At 33.1% G+C, this 13,656-nt stretch overlaps 1 protein-coding gene across 6 annotated transcripts in view; it reads left to right on the top strand.

Moving 5' to 3' along the window:
• Ralgapa1 (Ral GTPase activating protein catalytic subunit alpha 1) overlaps positions 1-13,656 on the top strand; it is a 236,119-nt gene that overhangs the window by 60,535 nt on the left and 161,928 nt on the right. For all 6 annotated transcript variants that reach the window (XM_076850209.2, XM_076850208.2, XM_076850206.2 and 3 more), the window contains exons 11-13: positions 2,051-2,248; positions 5,717-5,854; positions 12,769-12,917. In XM_076850209.2, coding sequence (XP_076706324.1) covers positions 2,051-2,248; positions 5,717-5,854; positions 12,769-12,917 — 485 coding nt within the window. The remainder of the gene's footprint in view (positions 1-2,050; positions 2,249-5,716; positions 5,855-12,768; positions 12,918-13,656) is intronic.

Genomic DNA, 13,656 nt, shown 5'->3' with positions numbered 1-13,656 from the left:
ATGATGTCCATCTCATTTCACTCTTTTCTGTCTCCATGCCCATTCTCTTCCCTTCCTGCCCTATCTAGAGTTCATCTAATTCTCCCATGCTCCCCTCCCAACCCCACTATGAATCAGCCTCCTTATATCAGAGAAAATATTCGATACTTGGTTTTTAGAGATTGGCTAACTTCACTTAGCATTATTTTCTCCAAGTCCATCTATTTACCGGAAAATGCCATGGTTTTATTCTCTTTTATTGCTGAGTAATATTCCATTGCATATATATACCACAGTTTTCTTTATCCGTTCATCTATTGAAGGGCATCTAAGTTGGTTCCACAGTTTAGCTACTGTGAATTGTGTTGCTATACACATTGATGTAGCTGTGTCCCCGTAATATACTGTTTTTAAGTCCTTTGGGTATAGACTGGGGAGTGGGATAGCTGGGTCAAATGGTGGTTCCATTCTAAGTTTTCCAAGGAGACTTCATACTGCTTTCCATATTGGCTGCACCACTTTGCAGTCCCACCAGAAGTGTAGGAGTGTACCTTTTCCCCACATCCTCACCAACACTTATTGTTGTGTTCTCAAAGCAGCTATTCTGACTTGCGTGAGATGAAATCTTAGAGTAGTTTTGATTTGCATTGCTCTGATTGCTAGAGATGTTGAACATTTTTTTATATATTGATTGATTGTATATCATCTTCTGAGAAGTGTCTGTTCAGTTCTTTGGCCCATTTATTGATTGGGTTATTTGTTTCTTTGGTATTTAGTTTTTTTGAGTTCTTTATATACCCTAGAGATTAGTGCTCTGTCTGATGTACAAGTGGTAAGAAGAAGCAATTTAATTGTGTTTTCATTTGTAAATAAAAAGTAAAGTAGAAATGGTAACCATAACAGACATTTATAGCGAAGGGACTTTGAGAGTAAGATTGAGTATTTTTACTGTTTTATTTTGCATGTTTAAATTAATTATGTTTTACTATAAAAATATAGTTTGCTATTTAATTAATTTATTTATTTGCAGAATTGGGTATTAAACCCAAGAATACTCTACCATTGAGCTGCATCCTTAGCCCTTTTTATTTTTTATTTTGAGACAGAGTCTCACTGAGTTACTGAGACTGGCCTTGAACTTGTGAACCTCCTGCCTTAGCCTCCCAAGTCTGAGATTACAGGCTGTGCAACTGTGCCTGGCAAAATGTAGTATTTTTGTGACAAGGAAAATGTTTACTTTTTTTTTTTTTAACATTAATGACAACCCAGAAAATATCTATAGCAAAGAGTAACTAAGACATTCCTTTCTAAGTATTTTTCCTTTTTATTTAATTATAGATCTTGATTATATATAAAAATGAAATATAAAAGCTTTAATTTTTTTCTTTATATGCTTATAAAAGCTAAGCTGCCTTATTAAATGTGATTTTTTTAAATCTCTTTTTAGTACTAGGTATTGAACCTAGGGGCATTTTACCACTGAGCTACATCCCCAACCCTTTTAGAAATGTTTTTATTGAGATTTGTGTCTCACTAAGTTGCTTAGGGCCCTGCTAAATTGCTGAGGCTGGCCTCCAATTTGCAATCCTTCTCCCTTAGTCTCCTGAGTCTCACGGATTTCAGGCATGTGCCACAACAGTCAGCTTACATGTGGTTTTAAAAAACATTTTGTATTCTAATTTTTATTTTTAAATTAAAATCATTTTATCAAAATGTATTTTAGATATAATCTCAAAAAACAGTAATGATGTAAGTTACAAAAATGTGGTTTGTTATGAAAAGTTGTATTTATATTGAACCTTGTAAGAGCATACTTTTAATGAAACAAGAAATACTATGATTCTGAGATGGTATAAAGGAAGCCAATCTTTGTTCCTTTTACTTGAAATCAGTGGCTATCCATTTTTCTCTCGATGTATTTACAAATTATTTGGAGATAAAAGGCTTTTGTGATAATGAATCAATGAACTTTTAAAAAAATTGTTTATATCTCACATCAGATAGAAATGTGTTAGTGATTTGTGGCAAGGGAAAAGATATCATTATGTCTATATCCTTTTTTTTTCACTAGGCATTTTTATTACCAATTTGTGAAGCAGCAGCTATGAGAAAAGTGGTAAAAGTATATCAAGAATGGATCCAGCAAGAGGAAAAACCTTTGTTTATGCAAGAGCCTGAAGAAATTGCAATCCCTTCTTCAGCCATACCTTGCATTGAAAATGTGGTAGACCATGATATTTCAATGGAAGAAGGAGAAAAAAGAGAAGAGGTAAAATTACAAGATTTATGTATTTTAGTGTAAGTTTAATAGTTTCATGAAAGAATGATATGTTAACACATATACTTAAATGTGAAGGTAAAGATAACTTTTAGTATATTTTGTAGTGTAGATGATGAAACAGTTGTTATCTCAGTACCTTATTGCAAAGTTCTGTGATGTCATAATCTTAAAAAGTTAATATTGAGGTTTTATTCTGATTCTTTTAAATCATTAACTAGATCAAATTTTGATGCTGTTATATTTAGAACTATGGTACTGCATAAAAATGGATGTTATAGGTCGTACTTTGTGGTATGATAACCAAACTACAATTCTCCCTCCCAGGGTTGTAGTGGCTAGCTTATTCTATGAATCGCTACCCAGCATAAACCAGTATGTTCTGAATTTTTCCCTAAACTCTTATGCTTTGATTAAAAAATATGAAACTTCCTGACTTGTTAAAATATAGTGATCTGTGATAAGAAGATGGAATTTACTCACAGAGGGAGAAAAGAGAAAGGAATGTAGAGGTCACATTTGGGTCCCTGATTCGATTTATTCTTTAAAAGCCTAAGTGAATTCTTATCATTTGGTTGTTTACCCTTGTAGTAAGTCACAATATCCAAGAAGCAGAAGCTGAGATGGAGTTAGAAAAACAAAAAGTTTATCTGTTTTGTCTGATTTTCATTTTCACCAAAAAATATCTTACTAAATCTGAATAGGAATAATTATTTATTTACTTTGGTGATTAATTTAAATTTTACCTCACCAGTGAAATTTAATCAATGTGTTATAGTATGAATAAATAGGGAAATTTTATGGGGATACATTAAATCTGTGGGTGTATACACATTTGTAGAATACTTTCTCCTTTGTAAAAATGGGAATTTTTTTTTTTTTTTTTGTACTGGGGATTGAGTCCAGGTTTGCTTTACCTCTGAGCTCTATCCCAAGGCCTTTTTATTTTTATTTTGAGACAGGGTCTTGCTAAATTGCTGAGGCTGGCTTCAAATTTACAATCCTCATACCTCAATCTCCAAGGTTACAGGCATGCGCCTCTGTACCTAGCTTGGGAAAAATTTAACTAAGAAATAATTTAAGGCTGGGGGTTAGCTCAGTAGTAGAGAACATACTTAGCATGCATAAGGTTGTCTTAGGTTCAATCCCCAGCACTTCTCCCACAAAAAAGCATGAAAATTATAATTAAAGTATGTAAAATTAACAATATAAATTATGAAATGATATTCACAGTACTATTTGTTATATATCAAGGGAAAAAATATCAAATGTTAGACTAAATATTTTCCCAACTTCTGTAGTCATACTATGCCTAGATGATTCCTTCTTCAGACATACCTTACATTGAAAATGTTGTAGACCATATTTCAATCTAAACCTGCATTCTTTACACAAGAATGAGAGTATAAACTATCTATGTATGCAATTTAAAAACAGTGGAAGGAATGAACAAAGAGAAGGATGGTGAGTTAACGATATAGGTGTGTTGAATAACTGTACTCTATTGGTTACTTAAATGGAACAACATTGTTATTAAAATAATGATTTTTCAAAATGCCAGCAACTCTTTGTAATGGTATGCACCTAATCCAAAAGATATTGATTTGCATTTCTGGTAAATTTTGTAACTATTAAAATCATTTCAAAATTTTGGTGTAATAATTATAATTGGAAATAGGTTATAGATTCAGATAATTACTCAGATAAATTCTCATAGTATGTGTGAGACATTTGAAAGACATTTGGAATAAAAGGTGTGTTTTTCTGTGTGTGTGGGAGGGGGCACACACAGATGTTTAGTATTCCCTGGTGCACCTCAAGGTATATATCTTAAATCCCAGTGATGTATATTAGTTCTTGTGACAATAAAGCATCCTCATAAATTTCAAAGTGTCCTCTAAAGCGTGATGTTGCTCACCTAGAGAACCACTTTGGTAACATAAATGTGAAAAGACATCATTTTCACTTTCACATAACTTATGGTTTAGCAAAAACAGAAATATACAAGGTATTATAAAACAGTGTTACTGATATGATCTTAGACATGAAGGAGGAAATACTTGTACTGTGCTTAGTAAAATCAAGGAATGTTTAATGGAGGAGGTAGGATAATATGGGAAAGGAGGTAGACAAATGGGAAAGGATCACATGGTAAGAATAACATCTATAAATGTGTGAGAAACCTTGAAGATATTTTTATTTGGCTAGGTAAGAATAGGTGGAGAAAGTGATAGAAAAATATAGACAAGGATTAGATTCTGTTCACTAACTTGTATGCCCTAATAATGGACTTTAATTATATTCTGGGCTCTGGAGAACTTTGAAGGATTATGAAAAGATCGTATAGACCCAGAGTAGAGAGTAGATTGGAGAGCAGTCTAGAGGCAAGAGAGATCAGTTAGAAAGTTTTAGCAAAGTTCAGAAGCAAGATGATAAGTAGCTGCAGTAGGACAATGGCAGCTGCAGTGGAACTATAAGAGGGTAGATATATTAGTTTCTTTTGTGATCAGACCAGTTGTGCTTTGATAATTAATTGGCTTAGAGAGATGAGTAATGGGCAGGTGTTCCAAGTTTATTTGTTTTACAGCCAGGGTAGTTGCCACTGGCACATGAATAGGAATTTTTATTTTTTTACTTTTATTATGTTTTTAGATAGAAAATTTTAAAACTGCAAGTTTCTTTGTGGTGGCTAAATGGACTGGATGGGTTGGTAGGAATGGGAGGCTGCTCTGATAGAGCTGAATTTCAGTTACCACTTCAAATAATGGCAGAATAGTTTGTATCAGACTAAACCTCCTGCATATTACAATATAAGCTTAATAACAATATTTTAAAAACTATTTGAAAATATTGGTGAGTTACCAAAAGTAGGAACAAAGTAGAGGGAAACTTTAAAAAGAAAACTAACACTGAGTGAAATTTCTGTTTGTATGCTTTTTCCTGAGGGATTTCTAATCTATTAAGACTTGTAACAGCTAAAACTCAGGCAGAAAACTGCAGTCTTAGCGGTTAGAAGTATTAGTATTAGAATAATGGGAATTTACTACTCTTAAATAGGATAAATAGAAATTATTTTCTATTTTTTAAAGTTGTTTGAATTCTGGTATTTAATTTAGAACAGAATTCATCTTTTACAGAGCTTTAAATACTATAATTCCATTTTCTAATGTGTGAGAGAATAGAAGGGGTTTATACATTACATAATTTAGAAAAATGTCTATATCTGAAATGATATGAATTCTAGAAAGTCATTATGGGTGATTTTTTTTTTACTTTATATTTTTGTCATTGAGATTCTTTATAGGGCATATAGATTGCTTTTGTAATCAAAATATAAACTGTTTTGACAGAAACTTGTTTCATAGTGTGATCTAATAATTTCATTTCCTTTTTTAGCTTACCTGATCCTTTTTAGCACTCTTATGATTGAAATGTTAAAAACTTGGTATTTTGCTTCAGGAAAATGGGACCAATATTGCTGAGCATGTTCGAAATTCCAGTTGGGCAAAAAATGGCTCCTACCAAGATACTCTTCATAATGCCGCTGAAGAAGCCACAGAACAAAACATACAAGCTGGTACTCAGGCAGTTTTGCAGGTGGATTATTTGTTAGCTATGTATTTGAAACAAAATAATCATTAAATACTTCAAATATATATAGTTCAGGATTTCAGTATATAGTATGACTTCTAAAATGTAGTAAATCCATCCCCACATTTATCAATTTTCATTATGTCATATTTTTTATTTTTCCTTTTTATTTTTTAATCACTTTATTTTTTAAATTGTTTATTTATTCTAATTTGTTATATAGGACAGCAGAATGCATTTAAATTCATAGTACACATATAGAGCACAATTTTTCATGTCTGGTTGTACACAAAGTAGAATCACACCATTCTTGTTTTTATACATGTACTTAGGGTAATGTCCATCTTATTCCACTGTCTTTCCTACCCTCCTGCCCCTTTCTTCCTCCTCCCTCTCCCTCCCTACCCCTTCTCTCCCTCTCTCTCCACTTTCCTCCTCTTCGTCCCCCTCCCTAACCTCCCCTTTGCTCTTTCTAAAGTTTCCTCCCATGCTTCCCCCAGCTCCATCTTTATTATGGACCAGCATTCTCATATTAAATAAAACATTTGGCAAATGCCATGATTTTTTTCTCTTTTAATGCTAAGTAATGTTTCATTGTGTGTGTGTGTGTGTGTGTGTGTGTGTGTGTATATATATATATATATATATATATATATATATATATATATATATATATACACCACAGTTTCTTTATCCATTCATCTGCTGAAGGGCATCTAGGTTGGTTCCACAATTTAGCTTTTGTGAATTGTGTTGCTATAAACTTTGATATGGCTGTGTCACTCTAATATTCTGAGTTTTTTTTTTAGAGAATCACAGATTTATTAATTTGTGAAATTATTTGCCTGTGATGGCTATATGAGCTTATGGAATTTAGCATTATTTTCCACTAATGTGAAGGGTCCATTTTCTTGCTAATTTTACAATGCAATGAGTCGTTTTGAAAATAATTTGAATTAATGTAATATAACCCAATTTGCATTTACAACGGCAGAATTTTTTGCAATATGACTTATTGTTAATTTTTTATTTATATACAACAGCAGAATGCATTACAATTCTTATTACATATATAGAGCACAATTTTTCATATCTCTGGTTGTATATGAAGTATATTCATACCAATTAGAGTCTTCATACTTTGGATAGTAATGCCCATCACATTCCACCATCATTTCTAACCCCATGCCTCCTCCCTTCCCCTCCCACCCCTCTGCCCTATGTTCATTATCGATAGCAATTAGAGAAATGCAAATCAAAACTACTCTAAGATTTCATCTCATGCAAGTCAGGATGGCAGCTATTGTGAAGACAAACAATAAGTGTTGGCGAGGATGTAGGGGAAAGGTACACTCATACACTGCTGGTGGGACTGCAAAGTGGTGCAGCCAACATGGAAAGCAGGATGGAGATTCTTTGGAAAATTGGAATGGAACCACCATTTGACCCAGCTATTCCTCTCCTCAGTCTATACCCAAAGGACTTAAAAACAGCATACTACAGGGACACAGCCACATCAATATTTATAGCAGCACAATTTACAATAGCTAAACTGTGGGACCAACCTAGATGCCCTTCAGTAGATGAATGGATAAAAAAAATGTGGCATATATACACAATGGAATATTACTCAGTAATAAAAGAGAATAAAATCATGGCATTTACAGATAAATGGATGGTGTTAGGGTAGACAATTCTAACAATTCCCAACAAACCAAATGTCAAATGTATTCTCTGATATAAGGAGGCTGGTTCATAGTGGAGTAGGGACGGGGAGCATGGGAAGAATAGTATGCTGTTTTGAAGTCCTTTGGATATAGACTGAGGAGAGGGATAGCTGGGTCAAATGGTGATTCCATTCCAAGTTTTCCAAGGAATCTCCATACTGCTTTCCATATTGGCTGTACCACTTTGCAGTCCTACCAACAATGTATGAGTGTACCTTTCCCCCCACATCCTTGCCAACACTTATTGTTGTTTGTGTTCTTAAAGCTGCCATTCTGACTTTTGTGAGATGAAATCTTAGTTTTTATTTGCATTGCTCTGATTGCTAGAGATGTTGAACAATTTTCATATATTTATTGATTGATCGTATATCATCTTCTGAGAAGTGTCTTTTCGGTTTCCTGGTCCATTTGTTGATTGGGTTATTTGGAGTTTTTTTTGGTGTTTAGCTTTTTGAGTTCTTTATGTATCCTATAGATTAGTGCTCTATCTGATGTGCATGTGGTAAAAATATGCTCCCATTCTATAGGCTCTCTATTCACCTCACTGATTGTTAATTATTTTATTTATTTATTTTTATATGGTGCTTAGGATTGAACCCAGTGTTTCACATATGTTAAGTGAGTACTCTACCACTGAGACACAAGCCAGCCCATTTTTTACTTTATAATATATATATTGATAAACATCACATAGATAATTCATAGATAAGTTGAGTACGGATAAAGGAAAAGCAAATTAAAACAGGAAAACAGTGGTAGAGCACTTGCCTAACATGTATGAGGCACTGGGTTCAATTCTCAGCCCCATAGGTAAATAAATAAAATAAATGTCCATGAATAACTATAAAGAAAGGAAAGTGCAATTTTTTTTTAAAAAGTAAAATTTTAAAAAGTGGTGTGTGTGTATATATATACATATATATATGTATAATATACATAAAAAAATGAATAGCAGGAAATTCAAATCTCACAATGAGTAAATGAGAACTCAAATACTTCATCAGTACTGAAGTTGAGCATCTTTACTCATGTATGAATTGCTTATTCATATGCTTTTTCCCAAAGTTTTTTTTATTGGCATTTATATTTTTCTTAAGTATTAGTAAGTGTTCATTTTATTCACTCTAGTTTTTGTTTGTTCATTTTGATTTGTTGTGCTGGTATAGGGATCAAGTACCAGCCTTGCACTTGCTAGGAAAGCACTATACTACTGAGTTTTTTGTTTGTTTTGGGAGGTTTTTGGTACCAGGGATTAAACCAGGGACTTTCAACCACTGAGCCACATCATCTTTTTTTTGAGATAGGATCTCACTAACTTGCTTAGGGCCTTGCTAAGTTGCCAAGGTTTACTTTGAACTTGAGATCCTCTTGCCTCACCCTCTCAAAATGCTAAGGTACAAAGTGTGCACCACCACATGTGGCACCATTCATTTTTTAATCAAGCTGTTCTTGTCAAGTCCACATGTGCTCTCTTCTTTTTTAAATCAAATATACATTTTCAGTCCTTTTCCTACTTGTCAGGAGCATCTTTCAGAGTAGCTTGTACCCTCCCTACTGAGCTTCTTCACTTGTCTTTGAGAGTAGCATACTCTCCTGTTTTTCTCCTACTTCACTGGCCAAATCAGATTCCTTTTTTTTTTTTTTTTTTTTTTTAAAAAAAAGTTGAAATGCCCAGGAATCAGTTCTTGAATCTTTCACCACTCTTCCTACCCCCATTTTTTTTGCCCCAGTACTGGGAATTGAACCTAGAGTCTCACGGATGGTAGATAAACTCTGCCACTGAGCTACCTCCCTAGTCCATTTTTTTTTTTTTTTTTTTTGAGACAGGGCCTCATAAGTTGCCCAGGCTGGTCTTGAACTTGAAATCCTCCTGTCTGAGCGTCTGGAGTAACTGGTATCATAGATGTGGACCACTACCCAGCTCAGTTCTTAAATTTCTTTTCCATTTATTTTCTTGTTAGTCTAATCCATTCATGTGGCTTTAAATGCCATCTATATACTACCATTTCTAAATTTTATCTCTAGTCTGGATCTTTTCATCTGAACTCTGAGAAATCTGAACTCAAATATTCAAATGCTAAGTTGGCATCTTCTTGGATATCTAACAGACATTTAAAACTTGACTGCTCTTCTTATAGTCTTCCTTGTTTCATTTAATGATATCTCTGTTTTCCTGCTTCCTAAGGTTTCTTGTTTTACACACACACACACACACACACACACACACACTATAAATGTCTAACAACAAATTCTCTTTCTTCAGAGTGTATACAGAATCTTGACTACTACTCAGCCTTCATTCTCCTTCATATTATGTCTCCATAATTTTTCATCTGTATTATTTCAGTTAACTCCTAGTCTCTGTGCTTCTTTCTACTCTTGCCCACATGTCATCTTGATCTATTCTTAGCACAGTAGCCAGAGGAATCCTAGCCAGAGGAATTGTAAGACAGATCATGTTCTTTCTCTGCTCAAACTTTCCAATAGCTTTCCATTACCACTAAGCATTAGGGCAAAAGTCTTTGTGAAGTCTATAAGACTCCTAAGAGTTAAACTAGTTGCTGGCCCACAGGATAATTGCAAAATCTAGAGTAAGAGTTTAGAAACTAAATCACTGTTCAGTCCTTTGAACTTACTTTTCTTTGTGACTGGAATTCTCTTCTTCTAGACTGCTGCATAGCTTAGCTTTGTCTTTTCCTTATCAATTTATTCATATTTATATTCCTTCTCTATTTCCCTTCCTTCCTTTTGTGCTTATCATCTCAGGACAATGAGATGATAGTGAGCACTCCTATTCTTAGCTTTTTAAAAAAAATATTTATTTTTTTAGGTGTAGATGGACACAACACAATGCCTTTTTTTGTGTGTGTGGTGCTGAGAATAGAACCTGGGTCCCGCCTGTGCTAGGCGAGCACTCTATTGCTGAGCCACAACCCAGCCCCCTATTCTTGGCTTTTGATGGTACTCTTCTCATTCTTTTGCTGTGTATACATTTGTTACATTTTTTATAAGTGTTCTTTTGACAGATTATTGAATTTTCCCTTTTTCATTGTTTGCTAAATTTTTGAAAAATAAAAAGTGCTGAGTGCTTTTTCTACATACATTGTGACAATTATGCTTTTTTCTATTTTAATCTATTGATAAGAATTTACTATATACATTGTGATAATCATGTTTTTTTCTGTTTGAATCTGTTGATAAGGATATACTTACTAATAAGTACTTCTATGTTAAGACATCCTTAAATTTCTGGAATAAAATCATGGGATTACATGCCTATAATCCCAGCAATTCAGGAGGCTGAGGCAGGAGAATTGCAAGTTCAAGGACCTCTCAGCAACTTAGTGGGACCTTGTCTCAAAATAAAAAATAAAAATGTGTTGGGATACAGCTCAATGGGAAAGTGCCTCTGGGTTAAATTCCTCATACCCACCCTCTGCTAAAAAATTTCTAGAATAAACACTACTATAATTTGTCCAGTTTGAATTGTTAGTATTTTTTAAATATTCTCATGTAAATGTTCACCAGCAATATTGCCCTTTTATTTACTTATCTAGTCCTTGTTGTTTTTTGATAATAAGGTTATATTTCTATGAAATAAATTGAGTGGTTTTCCTTTTTGTTTGTCTCTGAAAGAACTCATGCAAGAGAAGAAACTTTGCCTGTAGATTGTCTAGGCATATTGTTCAGGGATATATCAGAGAGACCTGGATTACCAGTTTAGTTTTTTCCATAGTATTTTTATGTGCAACTTTTCTGTTTCTTCTTGAGCAAATTTTGGCAAGTTATTGCTTATTCTACAAATTAATTCATTAAAGTTTCATTGACATGAAATTATTTGTGAGTTGTCCTCCCCCCTTTTTTAAAAAAAGTATAGAATAGAGCCACAGTACACAGTGGCTCAAACATTAGTTGTTTTTTTTTTTTTTTTTTCTTTTCTTAAAAGTTTTGACTAGGAAAGAAAATACATCACTTGTATGGACATTTTATCATTATTGGGAAAATCATAATTACAAGAAAGGATGGAAAATATAGTATAGCTATGTGAGAAGAAATATTGGTATATTATACATAATAGTGGAATTCTTTGAAACATATTTGTAGATATACATAATTTGATGAGTTTCATTCTCAGGTACCTTCCCTTTCCTTTCCTTACTCCCTTCCCCCTGATCCCCTCTCTCAAGTTTACTTGTCTTCCTTCTATTTTCGTGAGGTCTTTTAAGTTTTTTTTTCTTTTTTCTTCTCTAGCTTCCACATATTAAGAGAAAATGATGACTCTTGACTTTCTGATCTGGCTTATTTCACTTAATATGATACTCTCCAGTGCACTGAGTTGTCATTTTAACTCTCTCCTGAATCTATAGTACTGCTCTCATTTTATTTCCAATGTTTTTTGTATTTTTTTTTTGTTCTTGTTTTTCTTGATCAGCATAGCTAGATTTACAGAATTAGCTCTTTTTACTATTTTAAAAGTTTGCTTAATAGTCTCTTCTCTCATTACATTTTACAACTCCATTTTGTTATGTAGTTTCCAGGAGATTTATATCAGAATTGTGGACATAAATGATGTAAATATTCTAAATTTGCAATAGATAACAATGTTCTGTTCTTCTGAAGTATCCTTGAGGGTGTCTGTACACACCTGTCACCATTATAACTTTTCCCTCTATAACAACATATAGTTAATGAGTTGGTTAGAATTAATTAAAGATACACATTGATGACCTCTCATTATAAATATTTATAATATGTAATGTTTTCATTAAAAAGATATAGACACATAAAAATAAGAAAAAAGGGATAAAATATTTACAACTCATTCAGAAATTTTTTCCTGATTTTGGTGACCTTTTTTATCCTAAACTTTATTGTTCTTTTCATTTTTCGAGAGGAATAGGGTTATTATTATTAAAGCTATCAGTTTAAAAATGCTTTTTGTTTTGCATTTGTTTTATTTTCTTTTGAGTGCCTACTAGTAATTATATATCTGCCTAGGTAAACATAAACATAGGCAAATTTAATGAGTTTAAATTTCAGATACTAAGCTGGTAGTAGAAGTTAGAATTAACCCACAGTACCTTTAAGTTATTTGTAGATCTCGTAGTAATCAGCATCTAAATTTTTTCTCTTTGAAAAGAAATTTGCCATTGAAATTCCATTGTGAATAGATAATGATTTCTTTTGTTTTAGGTGTTCATAATAAACTCATCAAACATATTTCTTCTTGAACCTGCAAATGAAATAAAAAATCTTCTGGATGAGCACACAGATATGTGTAAACGCATTCTTAACATTTATCGTTACATGGTTGTACAAGTATCAATGGACAAAAGGACTTGGTAAAAATTTTTATCCTTTATATTTATTTATTTATTTATTTTACTATGTATACAAGTATAGTAATTATTGGAGGAATAGCATCTGTGAATAGGGCTTGTTAAAATGCTGTCGGGCCTCCTAATGATTTTTTATTTTATTTTTTTATGGTGGTACCTGTGCATGCTAGGCAAGCATTCAACCAACTAAGCTACAACCCAGCCCCTAGGGTATTCTATTGAATGAATGAATAAATAAATTTAAAATGTATAATAATCATGGTGATAATAGTTCACTTTATCTCAAACATCTTTGATCAAGTTTTCACAAGACCCCTTGGATTATCTTTCTGAAGTATGCATATGATGGTTTCCCCAATCCCAAGGAATGAATGCATACATATATGCATACATACATGAAGAAAGGAATTTATGCATGTATGAATGAATGAATGAAAAGATGATTCATCGAATGTGTAAATGCCTGATGCCTTAATCTAGCATTCAAAGCTTTGTATGATCAGTTTTCTGCCTACTTTTCGCTGCCTTCTTTTTTCCTCTTAAATTTTTTACCTATCCACCTTGCTTGATAGGACCCTTCTTCCCAGCATTATCAAGTTGCTTTCTTCTGAGCACATTCCAGACTTTTAGAATGATTGTCTGCCATCTTTCCCTCTTGTCACCAAAACTATTTTCTAAACTGTCTTCCTCTTTCTACATATTTTACCCACATTTTCCCCCTTACTTTCTTTCATTCTATATT

Source organism: Callospermophilus lateralis, chromosome 3 (genome assembly GCF_048772815.1).
Source record: "Callospermophilus lateralis isolate mCalLat2 chromosome 3, mCalLat2.hap1, whole genome shotgun sequence".
NCBI lineage: Eukaryota > Metazoa > Chordata > Mammalia > Rodentia > Sciuridae > Callospermophilus > Callospermophilus lateralis.
The sequence above is the reverse complement of the archived record's forward strand: the minus strand, read 5'-3'. Positions and strand labels throughout refer to the sequence as shown.